Source organism: Neolamprologus multifasciatus, chromosome 14 (assembly GCF_963576455.1).
Source record: "Neolamprologus multifasciatus chromosome 14, fNeoMul1.2, whole genome shotgun sequence".
In the NCBI taxonomy this organism is placed as follows: Eukaryota; Metazoa; Chordata; class Actinopteri; order Cichliformes; family Cichlidae; genus Neolamprologus; species Neolamprologus multifasciatus.
This window is the reverse complement of record NC_140452.1, coordinates 19,892,667-19,912,878: the sequence shown is the minus strand read 5'-3', so window position 1 is coordinate 19,912,878 and position 20,212 is coordinate 19,892,667. Positions and strand designations below refer to the sequence as shown.

The 20,212-nt window shown below is 40.2% G+C and overlaps 1 protein-coding gene and 1 long non-coding RNA gene across 3 annotated transcripts; one reads left to right on the top strand and one right to left on the bottom strand.

Moving 5' to 3' along the window:
* The first annotated feature begins 1,086 nt into the window (after window positions 1-1,086).
* Window positions 1,087-7,045, top strand: LOC146503967 (uncharacterized). The gene is made up of 2 exons (XR_014877902.1): window positions 1,087-1,557; window positions 7,013-7,045. It is a non-coding gene; the product is annotated as an uncharacterized LOC146503967 (long non-coding RNA).
* Window positions 7,046-8,870: 1,825 nt separating this feature from the next.
* Window positions 8,871-19,739, bottom strand: pde9ac (phosphodiesterase 9ac). 2 transcript variants are annotated; one of them, XR_014877900.1, is made up of 19 exons: window positions 19,444-19,739; window positions 19,070-19,199; window positions 17,905-17,975; window positions 16,520-16,597; window positions 16,247-16,290; window positions 16,056-16,110; window positions 14,824-14,894; window positions 14,203-14,290; window positions 14,028-14,109; window positions 13,846-13,920; window positions 13,675-13,761; window positions 13,413-13,517; window positions 13,161-13,243; window positions 12,714-12,870; window positions 12,447-12,560; window positions 12,071-12,175; window positions 11,823-11,951; window positions 10,587-11,526; window positions 8,871-9,887 (listed from the first exon to the last, which is right to left on the bottom strand). XR_014877900.1 is itself a non-coding variant. In XM_085184480.1 (19 exons), the coding sequence occupies exons 2-19, from the start codon at window positions 19,136-19,138 to the stop codon at window positions 9,837-9,839; spliced, it is 1,560 nt and encodes a 519-aa protein (XP_085040606.1). In that variant the 5' UTR covers window positions 19,139-19,199; window positions 19,444-19,739; the 3' UTR covers window positions 8,875-9,836. The 2 variants fall into 2 exon arrangements, 1 of the variants encoding a protein (XP_085040606.1); XM_085184480.1 differs by having other exon boundaries at window positions 8,875-9,887; window positions 11,431-11,526.
* Window positions 19,740-20,212: the final 473 nt, after the last annotated feature.

Genomic DNA, 20,212 nt, shown 5'->3' with positions numbered 1-20,212 from the left:
ATCTAGCTTGTCTCCTCTAGTCCAGTGGCCAAGCAAGGAGCTTGGCGTTCTTGTGAATGTGGGAGTCAGAAGAATGGGACAGCCATGATGTTTTAACTGTCTGGATGTGTGTGCTCAAAAAACAAGTCTGAGCTGCCTTGTTGTCCGGTCACACACTGACCTTCTTCAGATTCTTATGAAACTGCCCAACAACCTGGAAGTGCATGGTGAAGAATGGATAAATGGGGCAGTAAGGAAAGAAAAAAGCCAGGTAGCCTTTAAAAAAGAAAATTCCATGCAATCCAGTTATGTATTAGTGTTTTCCATGAAACTGTGTGGTGGATCATTCACTTCCTGCTTCAAGGCTTCACTCCCAAACACACATCCACACACAAATGCCCTTACCTTAACCCCTGGATGAGTGCAAGCTGGGAGGAATTTTCCACGGTGTATTGACTTGGGAAAGTAGTGAGTAAGAAAAGGATGACACAAAACTGAGGATGACACACTGCATCTGTAAATCTGTCTCCTTCATGAGTATCTCGCAGAACAAACATGCAACTTAAAGAGCTCTTTTGGAGCCTCTTGAAGCCCTTATAGTAATGAACAAGACAAAGTTTTCTAATGAATCTGCATCCATTTCTATTTCCATTATTAACAAGTCAAAACAGGCTAATGACACAGTAAAAACACCCCGAGGGCGCAACAACCCTGCTACCACAGACGTGATTTCACTTTGCTCTGTGCTGCCTCACAAAATAAATCTTTTATCAATTCTAATCAACATTCCTGTAAACTTTTTTCTCACATCGTCTTTGATCTGATATGTGGTGATAAAACTAGCTTCGAAACTTTGAGCTGGATCAAATTACCTTTTAGTTTCTCCTGAACTTTCCCTTTGCTAAAAGATCAGGAGTTGTGAGACCACCAGAGCAGCTGTGATCCATGATTTGGAGATTTGGAGATAAAGTTGCGGGAAGGGCTAACTTTTTAGCTCATAACCTTTTTTGACAGTGTCTCAGATACGGTTGCATTGATTTACAAAATCATAGATAATGAAAATAATGAAAATTAAAGCCACTGTGTGTAGTATTCCAAGATTGGTAGAATCAACATTGACTCAAATGGATTTAAACACAAACTGACTGGATAAGTCACTCCTTGATGTGAAGAAACAGGTAGAAAATAGAAATTATGCTAATTTCACTAAAAACTGGTACAAATTTTCTACCAAGGAAAGAAAGACAGTGAAAGTCAAAGGGAAGGTTTGCAAGATTGATAGTGAGACTTGCTATGACGTATGGTTTGGAGACAGTCGAGCCGACAAAAAGATTGAAGGCTGTCCGGGAAGTGGTAGAACTGGGTGCTAAAACTTTTGTTCAGATTGACCAGAAAGGACAGGGTTAGAAACGAGTATATAGGAGCTTGGGTTGAGGAGTTTGAAACCAAATTTAGAGAAGGAAGGCTGAGATGGAAGAAGATGAACAATCTTCAAAACATCCAAAAAAGAAAAATCTTACAAAGACTGAAGATAAAATCTGCTGAAGATGAAGAAGAAAGAAGAATAAAAAAAAAGGAGTGTTATGGCCCGGCTAGGCGCGGCCAGGCCAAAACATAAAGGGTGATCCATCCCCGTCCAACCCCAAGCAGCACGTCCACACACTTGATATTTTCGTGACAGTGGTTTATTTACAAAGTGTGTTAAACCAAGGAAGGGAGCACATCTTAACATCAGGGTGAACCCAAAGCCAAAACAACAAACAAAAGGGTAACCTATCTCAAAAATAAACAACTTACCTACCCAAAAGAACTAAACCAAATGACACCCACTTCCCTCCCTGCCTAACAAAAACAGGAGAAAACTGATCAAAAGAAAAGGCGGTCCACCCCTACGTGCTCTTACATCAAGTAACATAACACAGTGACGCAGTGAATGGTCTGCCAGTCGGGTTGGGCCGAGGATGAATCACATAGAAGTCGCCGGCGGTCTCCTCTTATCTGCTGCCTCCCGGTCCGCAGCCAATCGGTGCCAGCCATCCACCCGGACGCACCAATCCCGGAGGAGCACCTGGACACTTAGATTTGCATGTGATTAAGATCAGGCCGTAACACCCCCTTTCCCAAGAATTAACATTACCCCCAGAATGTTTAATTCAAGGAGAAAGTGCTCTAGACAGAGTATCAGCCAACACATTCTCTTTCCCTTTCTTGTAATGAATCTCCAAGTTAAAGTCTTGCAATAACAAGGACCAGCGCATAAGTCTTTGATTGGAGTTGCGCATTTGGGAAAGAAACACTAGTGGGTTGTGATCAGTAAACACCTGCACAGGCAGCACAGTTGACCCGACATAGACCTCAAAATGCTGTAACGCAAGGAGTAGGGCAAGAGCCTCTTTTTCGATGGTACTATAATGGGTCTGGTGTCTGTTAAACTTTTTTGAAAAGTAGCAGACGGGATGATCTACACCGTGACCATCTTCCTGTAACAGAACAGCGCCCGCGCCACACGAGCTGGCATCAACTTCTAATTTAAAAGGGCGCTCAAAATTCGGCGCTGCTAGCACTGGTGCACTGCACAACAATGCTTTGGCGGACTCGAATGCCACCTGACACACTGGAGACCAAATAAAAGGCTTTAAAGGGCTAACAAGATCAGTCAGGGGACTAACCACATCAGAAAAATTTCTGCAAAACCCTCGATAAAAACCGGCCATTCCTAAAAAACGACGCAGAGCTCTTTTCGTCTGCGGGACAGGAAAATCTACAATGGCCTGTACCTTCGCAGCCACAGGGCGCACTTGCCCCTGTCCGACCTGTTTCCCCAAATAAGTAATGGTGGCTTTACCAAACTCACACTTAGAGAGGTTTAATGTGAGAGAAGATTCACAAAAACGTCTGAACACCTCAGAAAGCGTTCCCAGATGTTCTGACCACGTTGGAGAATAAATGACAATGTCATCCAAGTATGCCTCACAGTTTTTCACTCCAAACAATACCTTCTGCATCAGACGTTGAAACGTTGCAGGTGCGTTTCGCAACCCGAAGGGCATTACAGTGTATTGGAGGAAATGATCTGGAGTTACAAAAGCAGAGACTTCAGAAGCTCTGGGGGTTAACGGGACTTGCCAATACCCTTTTAACAGGTCTAATTTCGTGACAAATGTAGCTGAGCCGACACGATCAATGCAGTCCTCCATTCTGGGGAGAGGAAAAGAATCAGGTTTTGTGACTGCATTAACCTTTCTGAAATCGGTACAGAAACGTGGGGTGTTATCTGGTTTAGGCACCAAAATACAGGGTGAACTCCACGCACTGTTACTGGGCTCAGCTAACCCATGTTTAACCAGGTATTCAACTTCCTGTTGCATTAAAATCCGCTTGGTTGGATTTAGTCTATAAGCATGTTGTTTTATCGGCTTATCAACTTCCACCACAATATCATGAAACAGCACAGACGTCTGCCGAGGATGGTCAGAGAAAAGCAGCAAATTAGCCTCAATCAGATCAAGGACGTCTTTGCGGGCGGAATCTGACAAATGCGACAGAAAGGATTCTACGTCCTCTAACACTTCTGAGTTTCGCAAACGGGCCACAGGCATACAACTGCTCTTGTCAATCAAGTCATCATCTTGCAAAACATACAATGGTGGTGCCGAACACACAGAGACAGGCGCTATGGGAGAGGTTTTTTCAGCTGCCGCGTCCTCTCTAGAAACATAGCGTTTAAGCATGTTAACGTGGCAAACCCTCAGTTTTCTCTTTCGATCAGGAGTTTTTACTACATAGCTAGTGTCACTTATCTTTTTGTCCACCTCATAGGGTCCGGAAAACTGAGCATGGAGGCTAGACCCAACTAAAGGAAGCAACACCAGAACTTTTTCACCAGGAGCAAAATGTCGGACCACCGTCTTTTTGTCATACCGGGCTTTCATGTTGCCTTGAGTTTGTTCCAAATTTTCACGGGCCAGCTGACATGCACGGAAAAGACGCTCTCTAAAACTGCAAACATAATCTAACACATTGTGATCGGCTTGATGTGACTCAGATAACCACTTTTCTTTAAGTAGTCGCAGGGGGCCGCGCACAGTGTGTCCAAAAACTAAGTCAGCCGGACTAAATCCAAGGGATTCCTGAGTGGCTTCTCTAACAGCAAAAAGCAAAAGCGGAAGTCCCTCATCCCAGTCTTTACCTGATTCAAGGCAGTATTTGCGCAACATGGTTTTTAGGGTTTGATGAAATCGTTCCAGTGCACCTTGACTCTCTGGGTGATAAGGGCTGGACGTTTGATGTTTAATTTTTAACTCCTTCAAAACCTGGGCAAACACCTTTGACATAAAGTTTGTTCCCTGATCAGTTTGAACAACTCTGGGTAACCCAAAAGTTGAAAAGAATTTTGTGAGGGCTTTCACAACGGTCTTTGCCTTTAATGTACGTAATGGAATTGCCTCTGGAAAACGAGTGGCGGCGCACATTACTGTTAACATGTACTGGTGGCCTGATTTTGTTTTTGGCAACGGGCCCACACAGTCCAACAGAACTCTCTCAAACGGCTCACCCAGCGCTGGAATCGGGTGAAGAGGCGCTGGCGGAATCGGTTTATTTGGCTTTCCCACTACCTGGCATGTATGACATGAGCGACAATATTTCACCACATCTGATTTTAGTCCAGGCCAAAAGAAGTTACGGAGTACACGGTGATACGTCTTTTTGACCCCAAGATGTCCAGCTAAGCTGGCATCATGCGCCAGACTGAGAATCTGGCGTCTATATTCCTTTGGCACCAGAACCTGATTTACTCTACGTAAATCAGTTGAGTCAGGAGACCAAGATCGCAACAGCACACCGTCCTCAAGGAAATATTTTACTGGAGCTTTAGATCTCTCTCTGTCCACAACAGAGGTAAAACAAGGCACCAGTGAAGGATCACCCTGCTGTGCTGTGATCAACATTTCTCTGGTCATATTCAAGCTCCGAGCCCCCATGGGAAAGGGGGTGTTACGGCCTGATCTTAATCACATGCAAATCTAAGTGTCCAGGTGCTCCTCCGGGATTGGTGCGTCCGGGTGGATGGCTGGCACCGATTGGCTGCGGACCGGGAGGCAGCAGATAAGAGGAGACCGCCGGCGACTTCTATGTGATTCATCCTCGGCCCAACCCGACTGGCAGACCATTCACTGCGTCACTGTGTTATGTTACTTGATGTAAGGGCACGTAGGGGTGGACCGCCTTTTCTTTTTAATACTGGACAAGCAGCAATCAAATGTCCTGAGTCGTGACAATAGAAACATTCCCGACCGTTTGATCTAGCAATGAACGCTGAGACATTTCTACGCACTGCTTTTGGTGGCTTTTTTCGTTCAGAGAAATTTTCCTGAAACGAATTCTGTGCACAGAACACACTTTTGTGCGTTAAAACAAACTCGTCAGCCAGGAGTGCCGCGTTAGTGAGAGACGACACCTTTTGTTCGTTTAAATAAGTCACGATGCGTTCCGGCAAACACTTTTTAAACTCCTCCAGCAAAATAAGAGTTTTCAACTCTTCCACAGTTTTAACTTTACATGAACAACACCACTTCTCAAACAACACATTCTTTTCTCGCGCAAACTCAACAAAAGTCTGGTTAGCAGTTTTATTAAGATTCCTAAATTTCTGCCGATATGCTTCAGGGACAAGTTCATACGCCTGCAGCACAGTTTTCTTAAGAATTTCATAATCTAGACTCTGCTCAATAGACAGGCTTGAACACACTTCTTGGGCTTTTCCCACAAGCTTACATTGGAGTAAGAGGGACCAAAACTCTTTCGGCCACTTCAAAGCAGCGGCTATGCGCTCGAATGCACTAAAATAGGAGTCTACCTCAGACTCGCGAAACGGGGGAACCAACTTGATGTGCTTACTTATATCAAAACTAGCAGAAGAAGAAGCATTTGTGCTTGATGAAGTTGGGGAAACATTCGCTGAGCCCTTTTCAAGCTCAAGAGCCCTGATACGGAGATGCATAGCTTGCACTTCCAGCTCCCTGTTGCGGGTCTCCACCTCTCTTATGCGGAGCGTGAGGCGCAGATCCTCAGTGGACGTACCTTCACTGGATTCAGAAATCCGATCAGCCTCGGTGCCAGCAGCAGACGCATCAACTGCGTTAGCATCCGCTTCAGATGCAGTGCCATCTGCCCCCCTTTCACTGGCTTGCTTTCCGCATCCCCTCGTGGTAGTAGCACACCTTTTCCCACTAGCTTTTCAGCCAGGGTTTCCTTCAACTCTGCCTTACGAGCACTGTAAGACACTTCCACATCATAAGAGTTAGCCACAATGAGCAGGTCCGCTTTCTTACATTTGTCAATTTTTTCCCATGAAGGTGCCGCCACAAAATCTTCAAGTGAAAATTCCATTCTCACACACACCCCCACACAAAAAAACAAAACTGCCAACCAGAACAAGACACGCCAACCCCAACACACCAACAAGCGAGAAAAGAGACGGAACGAGCCCCCAATTATGTTATGGCCCGGCTAGGCGCGGCCAGGCCAAAACATAAAGGGTGATCCATCCCCGTCCAACCCCAAGCAGCACGTCCACACACTTGATATTTTCGTGACAGTGGTTTATTTACAAAGTGTGTTAAACCAAGGAAGGGAGCACATCTTAACATCAGGGTGAACCCAAAGCCAAAACAACAAACAAAAGGGTAACCTATCTCAAAAATAAACAACTTACCTACCCAAAAGAACTAAACCAAATGACACCCACTTCCCTCCCTGCCTAACAAAAACAGGAGAAAACTGATCAAAAGAAAAGGCGGTCCACCCCTACGTGCTCTTACATCAAGTAACATAACACAGTGACGCAGTGAATGGTCTGCCAGTCGGGTTGGGCCGAGGATGAATCACATAGAAGTCGCCGGCGGTCTCCTCTTATCTGCTGCCTCCCGGTCCGCAGCCAATCGGTGCCAGCCATCCACCCGGACGCACCAATCCCGGAGGAGCACCTGGACACTTAGATTTGCATGTGATTAAGATCAGGCCGTAACAGGAGACACAGAGAAACAAGAAGTGCAAAGAAAAAGAATCTGGAAAGGAGAAATAAAGAAGCAGAATCAGAAGAAGCAACTGAAAAAGAAGAATCAGAGGAAAAGATGAGAACCTGAAGAAAAATCTAAAGAAGAAGAAAAGAAGAATCAATATTGCAGGAAAGGCTGGAACAACTAAAGGAAACAATATTGTGCAAGTGCAGTCAAAGATTAGTTAAACATTTACTCATTTAATTGCGTTCGAGGTGTTTTAGAAAGACACAGTATTTACTTTCACATCAACAAAAAGGCCCATTCAAGTACTGTGAGACTTAAACACGATGTAACGCCCAGCCTCCAGGCACAGAAAATGTATAAAGGCTTTTAGATATCAGTTACTTTAATTAGCACTGAAGTCATGGAAACATCTAACAGTGTACTGAATGATACGTTTAGTAGATTTGGTTCAGGTTCAACTATGTCGTCAGTCATATATGGGGAAAATAAAGGATTTAAGCGAAACTTTTGCATTCAGTTGTTATAAGAAAGGAAGCGAGAATAACAATAATAATAGAAAAAGTATTGCACACTGTCTCAACGTGTCAGACAGTCACGCCTTTTATTTATTGCTTGCAGTGGTTCAATCAGAGGCAATGCAGGAGAGTGCAGTGCACGATCCTTTCATGATCTGAGCATTCCTGCCAGTTAATGTCAATACACTCTGTCACGCTACATGGAGAATGTAGAGGGGCAATTACATTCATTCAAATGAGACACATCCCCAAGTCATTTACCTGCTTTCTCTCATCCCAGCAGCAACACTTACATCTGTTCTACTGTTTGAGATTATCAGCTCCTTTGGAGTGCACACGAAAGATTAGATGAATCCAAAAAGCACTCGCCAATTACTTGTCAGTAAATTGCTGAATGGACATTGATTAAGTTAAGGTATACACTGGTAGCCTGACGTTTCTTATAAACAGCACAAACAAACCTAAAAAAACATGCAGTATAAATAATTTCTTTGGTGAGTGATGCTGTGAGTTGCTCTGTATTATATATGTGATTTCATCAAAGCTATGTAGGTGGTATTCAGTATGTGTCAAATGAAGCTTGCAGGTGAGGCATAAAATCAAGTGACTGGCAACATAGTACCCTAAAAAAAGTAAAAAAAAAAAAAAAAAAAGTAGGCTAGAAGGGAAACTTTGGAGCGAGAGGGCGTGAATTGGGCTGAGATAATTGGCACCTTTGGGTCGTACACAACTCCACAATTAGTCATATTTCAACACACATCGACTGTATTTTAGTCCTCGAGTCTAAAATGTGGCAATAAAATATCACTCAATCTGGAAGATGGGCAGAGAGGACAACTTAAACATCTGTACAGAACTTCATGAAACAACAGGAATAATTCAGGGATAGGAGTCACAGGAGCCTTTGATTTATAACTATGTATAACTTCTTTAATGTGCTTTAATGTGCGAATATTTAAAAACTAAGCGGGCTTAGAAGTTAGGAAAAATGTCATCATGTCATGTTATTTATTAGCTGACTTTGTGAGAAAGTTTGGGTTTGCATTCTTGACCGTAGTTATTGAAATATGAACATAATTCAGTATGTTACTGTCCTTGTGCATGAAGTATATTTAATGTGCAGTAATGTTGCAAATAAATAGATAAATAAAAACTGTATTATAGCAGATATTTTCACATATTGCATACCAAAATCCAACTCATGATCCCTTTTACGTCCCTTACCAGGCTCATTTGGTTTATTTTCTTTAACTTTTCTTTAACAAATCTACATAAAGTTAGTAGACTTCTTGTTTTTGCCATCTAAAAGTAAAAGGGCAGAGCCTTCAGCTTTCAGGCCTGTCTTCTGTGGAACCAGCTTCCAGTTTGGATTTGAGAAGCAGACACCCGAAACACCACGTTAACTACTTTCAAGATCAGTCTGAAAATGTCTCTTTTGATAAAACATATAGTTAGAGCTGGATCAGGTGACCCTGAATCATCTCTTAGTTACACCGCAGAAGTTAGGTTGCTGGAGGTTTCCCATGATGCACTGTTTCTTTTTCACTCATTTTGTGTTTATACATTTACTCTGTAATTAATCATTAGTTATTATTAATCTCTTGGTCTCTTCCACAGTGTGTCTTATCCTGTCTTCGTTCCCACACTTATTAAAGCAGATGGCCGTCCCTCCCTGATCCTGATTCTTCCTGGATCAGGTTTCTTACTGTTAAAAGGGAGCTTGAGTTTTTCCTTCCCACTATCATAAAATATTTGCTCCCAGGAGGTCATCTGATTGTTGGGATTTTCTCTGTATTATTGAAGGACTTTTAACTTACAATGCAAAAGTGCATTGTTGTTGTTATTATTTGGTGCTATATATGAAAACAATTAAGAAAAACACTGGACACTCCATACCCCTATATGAATTTATTTGATTAAAATTGTTAGGAAAACACAGAAAATCTCACTTTGGTGTTTTTTATTTTTCCTACTCCAGAATTTAGGGAAAAAAGAAAACATTTTTATTTTGGTGAAAAAAATTATTGGTAAACTACTTTAAAATGAATCTTAAAATAATGCTTTAAGCTTGCCTTTGGAGAAATTGTACGTTCAAAATGATCGACACTATGAAAATGACTAGGGGCAGCAACATAAAGTCTATAAATATACAAAAACATCAGCAGGTCCCGCTCTTTAACCTCCAGTGCAGAAGTCAAAGTTCAAGATATGCCACCTTGATGCCTAATTTTAGTCCAGAGTGTAACGAAGCAGTGTCCCTTTTTTCTTTGCCATCTGCCATCTTCGGAATGTAGTGCTGGATGTCTTCACTGGAGCCTCACTCACACTTTTTTAAGTCTGTCCTGAATGTGATCATAAAAGATGATCCCTGGAATGAAATAATGGCTGTAATTAGGTAGAGAGAGGCAGATGGACCTAAAGGGCCAAAACGCAAACTAAAAACTAGATTTGAACAAGAACTTGTTAGAAACTCATTCTGGATAGAAATCACCCACAGAAAAAGTCAGTCGGATAGAAGTTGTCTTAGAGCTTTGAGTGAGAAATTGACTTTCTGGAAAGTCAAAAACTTACTCAGAGTCTTTGTTCTTTTTCTGTGAAAAAGCTCAATGTGAGATGAAGAAAAAGACGTTTAAAGTATCAGTTTATGAGCAGAAACTGTTCTTTGTTGTCACTGTGAAAGAAACAAATAGATGAGCAACAATTTCAGCAGTTTAGTTTCATCATCTGAGCCGTGAAAAAAATATATTTGTATGCAAGCCTTAAATTTAAATGGACTATTTTATTAATTTGACATTTTTTTCTTCCTGCTCAGTTTAAAAATAAATTGTAATCTGTTCTAATACTGTTCAGCCAAGAGCTTCACACTTTTTCACACATCAAGTGCTTGCTGAATCCAAACTCATGAAAATGTTGCACATTTCTAAAGGTCACCTTTTACAGATAGAGTTCAGTTTAGAGACAAGTTGTGGAGAGAGGCAGAGACAGAGATCACTCATGAAACTAACACTGAACTAAAGCACAATCAAGGACTCGGTTGTTTTACTCACACACACACCACTGTACTCACTCACTGCAGAGCTTAATTCTTCTTCCCGCCTAATGACATATTTTCAGTTTTTTTCTTCTGTGCCTCATTGAACAAAAGACACACCTTTATGTTAGCATTTAGTTCTTTAGTGTGTGTATGAATGTAGGTTTACTGCAGGCATTTGTGTGTGTGTGCGTATGTGTGTGTAACTGAGGCAACAGCCGTGTGAAACACATTGCATAACTGATAACTGGCAGTGATCGGTAGTTCCCATGGAAGGTTTAAATGGCACTGTGGACATCAACATGGATTTGTTTACCAGTTTTCTTTTTTTTTTTTCCTGCGAGAGGAATATCTCATATTTTGATATTCCTACCAATTTCCCCAGCTCTAATTTGTTATGGCAACATTAGTTAATTTTAATTGCTTGACAAGTACATGCTCAACTGGTATTGTTCCCAGTCTTGCACGCTGCATCACGCTGCACTCACAATTGGAAGTTTTGCTTGTAAAAAAATGATATCAATACAATTCTAACATTATGATTGAAACCACAAGAATAAAGCATTATTTAGGAAGACTCAGCAGCTTTCAGGTAGGCAGGTGTAACCAGCTAACAGAGGCAAACTAGCTGTTTCTGTATGCTAGCTGTAATAAATTTACTGAAAAGAAGGAAATTTAATTACCTATCTAACTTTAAACTAGAAACAAAATTAGATTACTTTCCCAAACCACAACTTTCAATGTCCCCACTGTTATAAACTGTTGATTCCATTCACTATCATGATAAACACACAAAATAGCCACATTAGCTAGCTGCTACATTAATGTCAGGTCAGAGAAAGAGCTAGATAGATAAGAATAGGGATAGAATAGGTTTTACCTCTGTCATAGCGTCATCAATCTGCTTCAGTTCCTCATAGTGGTCACGAGAGTCTCTCAAAGGCTGAACCATTAGTTCTTCAATCTGAGGGAAAAGCTAGTGGAAAATACCACAGTATAAATTTAACATAATCTGTTTACAGTACTATGCAAAAGCCAGCTGTTATTTCTTTATAATTTGCTTCCTAGGTGCCAAATTTTCTTGTGATTTTTGTAAGTGATCTTGAGCAATAGAAACTGGACAAGTGGAGGACAAAAGAAGTGACAGGCCTAACAAACTTCAGTAGATGAATGTCTGGTTCCTCAACTGATTGATCTACGGTTGAATGAAACCTCATCAAACCTTTGCACAGTACTGTACATCTGCACACAGCTGGAAAGACAGAGTTATACCTTCATGACAGTCTCAAACATTGGAATAAGGACAAACTTGATGAATCCAATTTGAGCTGTGGGTTTGGTAACTTTATCCCTGTCCATGAAGGGAGCGACGGGGAGACCCTCAGATTTCTCCCTGTCGCTCTGGAAAACAAATTTGTGAAAGTATTGTTATTAAGTTCAGTGTATTCAGCCTTTGCTTTAATTTGGCATTATTAGATCACAGATTTACTGATGAACATCAGTGCTTTGGTTGGCGTCACCTGCATAAAGTACTCCTCAAGTAGACAGTCCACCCACGGTTCAGCAACCTCAGTTGGCCTCACCTCATTGGAAATATCACAGCACTTGATCAAAAGCATCTTCAGCTGAAAAAACAAACATACACTTGTAGAAACACATGCACAACACACACAAACGGAGAATAAAAGTAAAAAGCCAACTTTTGTCTTTCAGCATTCACTGTATTTCTGTAACCAATTTCCCAATTACACTAATACAACCCGTTTCACTTCTGCAAATTACAGCACAATCGATGAGTCTGTTTGTTCTGAGGTCACATCTGTTAAGCACAGTAAAAGAAACAGCCTACGTCAAGCAGAGTTGCAACATGACCTCCATGATGCACAGGCTACGTACACATGTCACATGCTCTTCATTGGTGAAGTCAAAGTTGTCCACTTTTTGCTTAAAAGCCTCTAGTATCTCTCCGTGTCTAGCCATGTCGGTGGCCAGAATGAGGGCGATAATTGCCTGGAAGCATAAGAGCAAAGTCAAAGTAAACTTGACATCTGCTTATACATGAAACATGAAAATATGTGGCAAGTTTGTAGGAATTGAAATGAAATGGCATGCTTGTCATAAATATATATTTGTACTAGTAATAGTTTTGAATGCACGTCTAACCTTTCGGATCTGTTTGAATGCTTCGGGATCTACATTCGCAAAGATATTGCACTCGGGAAGAGAGAGGATCTGGAAAGCCACGGCACAGTGATGGTTCTCCAGCGGAGAGATGTCGTTGTAGCGCACTGCCAGCTCTGTGCGTGCATTGATTTGGTACCTGATAGATGGAAGACATTGTTGAATGGATGGACTCAAGATGGATGGATAGGATATTCTCATGAAGTTTCTCTGATAAGAGATATTCTCGCCTGCCTGAAATCCACAGCCCAAAACAAATACGATAAAAATGAATTGCCATGTTTACATAACCGAGTTCTCTCCATGCAGAACTAGTTTCACAGTCCATCAACAAGTGTTGTGCAGATGATGTCAAAATATACCGGGGGTCAACAGGTATGTGCAGCTCTATCAGTCAACACCCCCTACAGAGAGAATAGCGAATCTTACGTGTTGTTGTAGCCCGGGTGGTCCAGGTCGTGACACACTGCAGCTGTCATTAAAATGCCCATATCTGTGAGCGTCAGCTTCTCCTGGTCAGCAGTGTAAATGAAAGGGCTTGTTACAAAATGTAAATGATCATTATCATAAAAAAGATCTTTATTTTGCAAAAATGGGATAAATGCTGGAAACGTCAGGCAAATTATACACTTGAAATGCATGAGCGCGTATACACATCCACACCCGCAAACTACACCATACCTGCAGATTGCAGAGATGAATCATGCCATACATCATCTGACTAACACAGAAGCAGTGACGAAAGTTGTGGAAAGGGTTGTTACGGTAGTTCTCTTGAACTGCCAGCTGAAAGGCAGAAAATTATTCATTCATTGTGCTCACTGCAGAGTCTTGAATTAAAAGCATTTTATAGGTTGTGCCCTTTAAAAATTCTTTTTCAATCTGTGTCTGAACTCTCCGCATTATTCAGTATAACCCAGTATACCCCTGCTGTTGTTATTACCAGCCAGCGTTTCAGGGTGATGGGGTTCATGTTGAATTCCTTCACCAGTCCCAAGTCATGGTACATGTACTCCAAACAGCTCAGCATCTACAGCAATAAGAAAAGAGAAAAGAAGTCAAACATCAGTCATTTGGATGACACAGTGAAAATGGTTGAAGGAAACTGACAAACCTCGTTGTGTTCCCAGTGCCATACATCAAACGTTGGCTTCTTCAGCGCCTCAATAGTCTCCTGAGAGAGCGTGTACTGCAACGGCCAAGCAAGTAAAGCCATCAGATCATCAAGGACCTATTATATCTTAAGAAGGGTGCTTTGTCCAACAGCAAAGAAAACATTTATCATAGATGAGACACCTTTGGGTAACTGGGGACATCTCGTCTTGGAGTGACCTTCTTCCCATCATCAGAGAAGTTGTACTTACATGGACAATTTACCCTAAGATAAGAAGGAAAACAATTTGAGACGTATTCCCTTTTTTCTTTTACTAACTAACTTTTGAAATTGTAGAGGCTTTATATCAGACTTCACCTGCCACCACCTCTTGAAGTCATTTCGTCTCGAAGCTTCTTCAGTTCATTTTTACACTTCTCAATCTCCACTACTTTCAAGCCCTCCACTGAAATATGAAGAGTAATATTTTCTTGAGGAATGTGTTCCCTCTGGAATATTGCAGCTTATAGTCAATCCAAATGATGTTTCCTTTCAGATCCTCTCAGCTGTATCTTCCTTTAATACACACAATCTTTGCTTGATTGTCTACTTGTTCCTTTGACTGTCAAGTACCTACATGATCAAGAGTTGAGCAACCAAACTTGGCACACGAGTACATCTTAGGCTCCTTAAGGTTCTTATCTATGCCGGATATTATGATTTTATCAGGTTGCCTAGCAACCACCTAGGAACATGTTAAAATTATCTGTTAAAGCACAAACATCTATTGAAAGCATTATATGACATTTATTTCAGAACAATAATAATTACATCAGAAAAACATGATATAATGTCTTCATGTTGACTAGCAATTTTACCTTTAAGTACTTACAACACCTTATAAAAGCATTTTATCGTTTTAATTTCATAGCCAAAAGCATACATACAGCGATACTATAACATTAACGTATTACTAGTTGTATTAAATAGACCACTCACACTCTACCCTCTTTTCCAACATGGCTATCCTGTTGGTGACCTCAGTCTTTAACTCATTGATGCGAAAGGCTCTGTGAGGGAAAGGCAAATGACAATATGAGATTTTATGGAGAATTTCAAGTGGTGCAATCGAACGAAAAAATAAAGAAAACCAGCCAACATCAGCTGACGACACAGCCTATGTATGCATCCTGTTGGCAAATCAGTATATAGAGCACATTGTTTAAGCTGCTTTAGTGAGCCTACAGTTTGCATATCTACAATCTGCTTTGCAACCAGCCTCCACCCTATTTCTTCCTCTTCATGCAATTTCTGACTATCAGTGTGATATCTCCTGTCATGATGCCTGCTTTGTTATGCACCATGGATCTTGTTGCTGATTTGTGTGCATAATTACTGGAACTGACAATATTGTTTTGACTATATTGGTCCTGACTAAACTGTATTTTTCTTTTTACTAACTGACTGAACTTGCCTCTAAGGCCTGAACATTTGTCAGTGAAATACCACGGTGTCAGATATGTGTGTTAGGTATGGGCAGTAATCTGATTAGTTTTTTCAAGTAATGAGTAAAGAAAGGGATTTCTATTTCAAAAAAGTAATTCGATTACTGTTACTTTCCTGTAAGCACACTGCGTTACTAAACCATGATTGTTTGTAAGTGTCTCATGACAATGACGTACAAGCGTGCGACATCCATGGCTGCAACAGACGTGTGTAGATCAGCAATGGATAATATGGAGTGCGGGAGAGAGTACAACCGTGCAGCGTTTAAAGCTTGGAAGTACTGACATTACTTTGAGTTTGACTCCGTAAACTTCAAATCTGAGCAAGCACCGAGCACGCTGTTACGGGAATATGAAATTCACAGAGAAACCCCCGGATCCCCCCACTGACATGACCGCTGTGGGACCGGGCAAACCTCCACCAGCCCCAATACAGCTAAACAGGTGAAAATAGATGTAAGAGTGAGTGGACTTTGTGCTGCTGAATCATTGATTTTATTTATTTTTTGCTGTGTTTTACTTGCTTGTATTTGAAAGAGTGACTGTAAACACAAAAAAATAAAAAGTAAACACAATAAAATAAAAATAAAATAAGCAATCCGTAGAGTAACAGGATTACTTTCTTGGAGAAGTAATCAGTAATCATTAATTAGTAATTACTTTTTTCAGGTAACTTGACCAACACTGGTTAGGTGCGTGTGAAAGAATAAAAGATGAAGACATTACCTGCTGAACTGCTCAGCGACTTGGGACAGCACGTTCTGAAACATGTCCTCCTTCTCTGCAAACATCAGTATAGTCTCAATAAGCAATTATGTTGTCAGATTTGGGTATTGATTACTTTCTGTTATAGTGATTACTTTGAAAAACATGGGATGTTTCAATATACATTACACTGAGCTGTTGAAACACTTTACCTCCGAGCTGACGAGTAGACAGTGGAACAACTTTGTACAAAGAACTGTGAGGAAATCAGATGTACAATTATTATTATTTCCTCAAGGTTTTAAAGTCTTTTTCAATTCTACAAACACTGCTTCATGCAAATTTGAGAAGCAACTGTTATCTGGTTATCATTGAAAGCTTCTTTGCATCTAGTTAATAGATCTGATGATGATAATGATTGTGATTACTCTGCTACTTTCCCGAAAGTAATTATATCCCAATGTCTAACAATACTTTAACAATACTTTGGAGAGTTGGTAGGCATGGTTGGATCGATGGAGACCAAGGCACCCTCTGGATCCACCATCTTAATGGCAGTGTTCCTGTCGCAAGATGAGGAAAAGAAAGAGTTAAAACATCTGCCCTTAACTTTTTATAATTTACATACTTAATTGTTTATTATCCTCCTGTTATAAAACAAGGAAACACGATTTTAAAATTTGCCAAAACCATGTTTAAATCTCAAAATGATGTAATCTATTAGGCAAGTAACAAGCCTATTCCATGTTTTTATACCCAAATTTGATCCAACACTCTAGACTGTTTTTTTCTGCTTTTTTGTAAACAATACATTTGAAAATTCATGGATAACAATAATCAAATTTTGCATTATGAATATAATTTAGATTAAAGAGTCTGGTATATATTGATGGCTTGAGCATTACAGAAATATAAAAATGAATTTGATAATGGTCACTTCTTACATTGGGTGAAGCTCTTGTAAGTTTGTTAAGCACTACATGTATTATACATATACTATATGTATATGTATAAAATCTTTTAAAAATTAAGCTTTATTTATTTATTTATTTTTGTGTGTCAGTTGTGGAAATAAGTTTAACCTTAAACCTTTTGTAAGACACATATACTAATTGTATTAATATTTCTATTATTTGCTGTTAAAAAACACAATTGTGACATAATTTGACAGGCATGTTCCTGGGTTTTCGACCCAGTTTTTACATTTATTTTGGTCTTGTGATTTATTCTTTTGGATTTAAGAGATTTTAATATTCTAGTTCTTCATTAGTCTTGAGTTTTGTTTTCTCTGGTGCATCTCAGTTTGTTATTTCTAGTTTGTTGTTCTTGTTTTGTTACATTAAGTTCCCTTTCAGGTCCAGTCTGTTGCTGGTCTCGTCTCCGTCTTGTCATCAGCGTCTCCTGCTGTAGTCTGTTTAGTCTCCGTGTTTTATTATCCTATGTTTCCCTTTTTATGTTTCAGTGTCTGTCTGGTCTCTCTGTCTCCTAACTGGTTTCCTTATCCTTTCATGGTAACTTTTCAGTGGGCCAGTCCCTGTGTCAAGTTCACGTATCTCAGTCTAGGTCTCAGTGTGTGTTATTTCCTGTTTGGTTTTGATAGTCTCCTGCCTCCTTTGTATTGTGTTCAATTTTGTGTCCCTAGTCTCATTAGTCTATGATTAGTGTCAGTTGTGTTCCCGCCTCTGGCCTTTTCCTTCGTTATCCTCTGTGTGTATATTTTGTCTGAGTATCCCTGTGTGTGTTTTCCCTGTGTTGAATTAAATGTGGATTATTTCCTCCTTAGCAGCTTTCAGTGTGTTCTGAGAGAGCTCAGCAATAAAGCTGTTTTTGAATTCAACCTCTGTAACTTTAGTAAGACTAAACAACAAACCTGGGAATGTTAGATGATGAACACAGAAGTTCCTTGATGTCACATGGGCTGCAATGCTGGCTGAACACCACCTGTGATGTAAACACAGCTCCTGCTTTGGTTTATTTTTCAGATACACATGTTATTCTCATATTCAGATATTGATCAAATAAATTAGTTGTCAGTTATAGTAAAGTAAAATGAGTCTTCAAAAACAAACATTAAAAAAAAGTGCTGCCATTTTTGTATCAGGTACACATTCACACAAACAGTTGAAGCTTGAGGCTTTAGAGTGTCTGTGTCATCACCTGGGAACATAAGGTAAGAGTCAGTTATTTTTAGTAGTTAAATAAGGCTAAGTCAAAAACACCAGGGAACAATAAAAAAACAATTAGTTCATTAAAAAGGTGGCTAAAGTTTATGGTTTTATTGAGCTCAAATTGCATAAATAAATTTGCTCAGTTCATGAAACTTAAGTGTAAAATACAAGCACCAAGTTTACAAAAAGGTGTGTGCATCTATCCATGTAATCTCAAGTGAGCAGATGTAGCAGACAAACAATCAGCCTCAGGCTGAGTGTTTGGGGCTTTTGAATAGACATGTCACCGCCAGAAGAACTCTACATCACCAGATCAGCAAATCTCAGTGTGTTTAGTACTGAAAGCATTAGCCATGGCAGCTGCTGTTGTTATGATTAAAAAATCTGTGCTTTTTTTTCCGTTTCTACATCGCACTCCATTATTAACTCAATTCCTGCTTATTGAAATGTTAATGTAATTGAATAGATAGATAGATGTAAATCTACATTGTGTTTTGTGTACAACATCAAACATTAATGAAGGTTTGTGAGAGCTTCACAAACAGGTGTTTGGGTCTGTCATTAACACCTGTGAGGCAAAATGATGAGCACCACTCTCTAATTTTAGCTCCTCCTCAGCTGAAGTGTATCCACTGGGAATTTGTTTGTAGGAAAGCCTAGGAGGTGAATTATAAATGGAATCATTTAACTGCAATAGTTATCGATTGCTGTTTTAACAATTAAACCTATTATGAAATTCTAATTATTATCCTAAAATCAATAGAATAATAAAAAACTGCGTGACTGAAACGGGGTAAAGGTTTGAGTTAAACCAATAAAAAATGTATCCGTAATACTGATAATGCAAATATTTAAAATTAGACTCACCTTCTGCACCTTTCCATCCACATCCAGGTAAATAGATTTGGGGGCATAGGAGGAAGAGCTGGAACCCATGTTGGCCTCCCTCTCCTCGCTTACACACCCACAGATATTCTGTGTTGGAGTCCTGACAAACCTGGGAACCACCAGGGTATTTTATAAAATCGTGATAGTTATAACACAAGGTGACCAAAAAAACAAGTTTTACAGCAAAAAAACAAAACAAAACAAAAATGGTCACAACAGAACAGTACTGATGCAAAATATCACCATGAAAAACATAAAATTGTGTATAAAACATATAAATGAACGTTTCTTAAATTATCTTCCAATAAAACGGTTAAAATAACTAAAAGCATCATCACATCTTTTGAACTCACAGCGTTAGTGAAGCTTCCCGTGCGGAGGCTGGAAGTAATGACCCAGGTGCTGAGGATGCAGCTGACTCACATGCACATGCACGCGCACATGCTCAGACACAATCGATGCACATGCAAAAGGGAAAGCTACAAGGAGGAGAGAGAGGCTGGGAGCGACAAAGCTGGTGAGGAAGAGTACATGTCAGGGAGCTGGAGGGGTATGGAGTAATATGAAGATAACTGGTACTTGTATTGGTTGCCATGGAACTTAAGTGGCGTGGAGCTTTTAGGGGCTTTTACCTGAACCTCTTATCTACAACGTCCAATCCCCTGAAAATTACAGGAAAACACAAACACAAAAGCATCATCAGATACTGAAGATAATTTATTTATGCCACTACTGTCTGAAAAATTACATTACAGTTGTGTTGCTGTTGGTGTGTTGTAGAAAACAGCGGTTGTTATTGGGCCAAGAGGCACACAGGGCTCAAACAAAACTCTGATTAGGGACTCAGGGTTACGTGGAAAATCCTAGAAAATGATATCTTATCAAGGGGACTAAATCTCCAACAAAGGAGGGGTGTATTTTCAAATGACCTTGTTCTTTAAGTCAGCCAGTGAGCTTGTTTGTGCTGTACTAGTGAATATATGTGAGCGTGTGTGTTCCTCCGCTCAGTCGGCTCATCTTCTTTATTTTTAATGGCAGGTCCTGCAGAGGGTTTGGTCAGATGAGTTCAGAAGGGCACTTGGGAAGATTTCAAGGCACATTTATTTTTCTTAGCAACACTAA

Excerpts from the sequence above, each read along its gene's own strand:
- pde9ac (XM_085184480.1), bottom strand. The coding sequence starts at position 19,138 with ATGGGTTCCAGCTCTTCCTCCTATGCCCCCAAATCTATTTACCTGGAT. Across the intron at positions 16,598-17,904 it reads TCATCATCTAACATTCCCAG|GAACACTGCCATTAAGATGG; the intron begins GTTTGTTGTTTA and ends ATCTTGCGACAG. Across the intron at positions 14,291-14,823 it reads GTTGGAAAAGAGGGTAGAGT|TGGAGGGCTTGAAAGTAGTG; the intron begins GTGAGTGGTCTA and ends TTCATATTTCAG.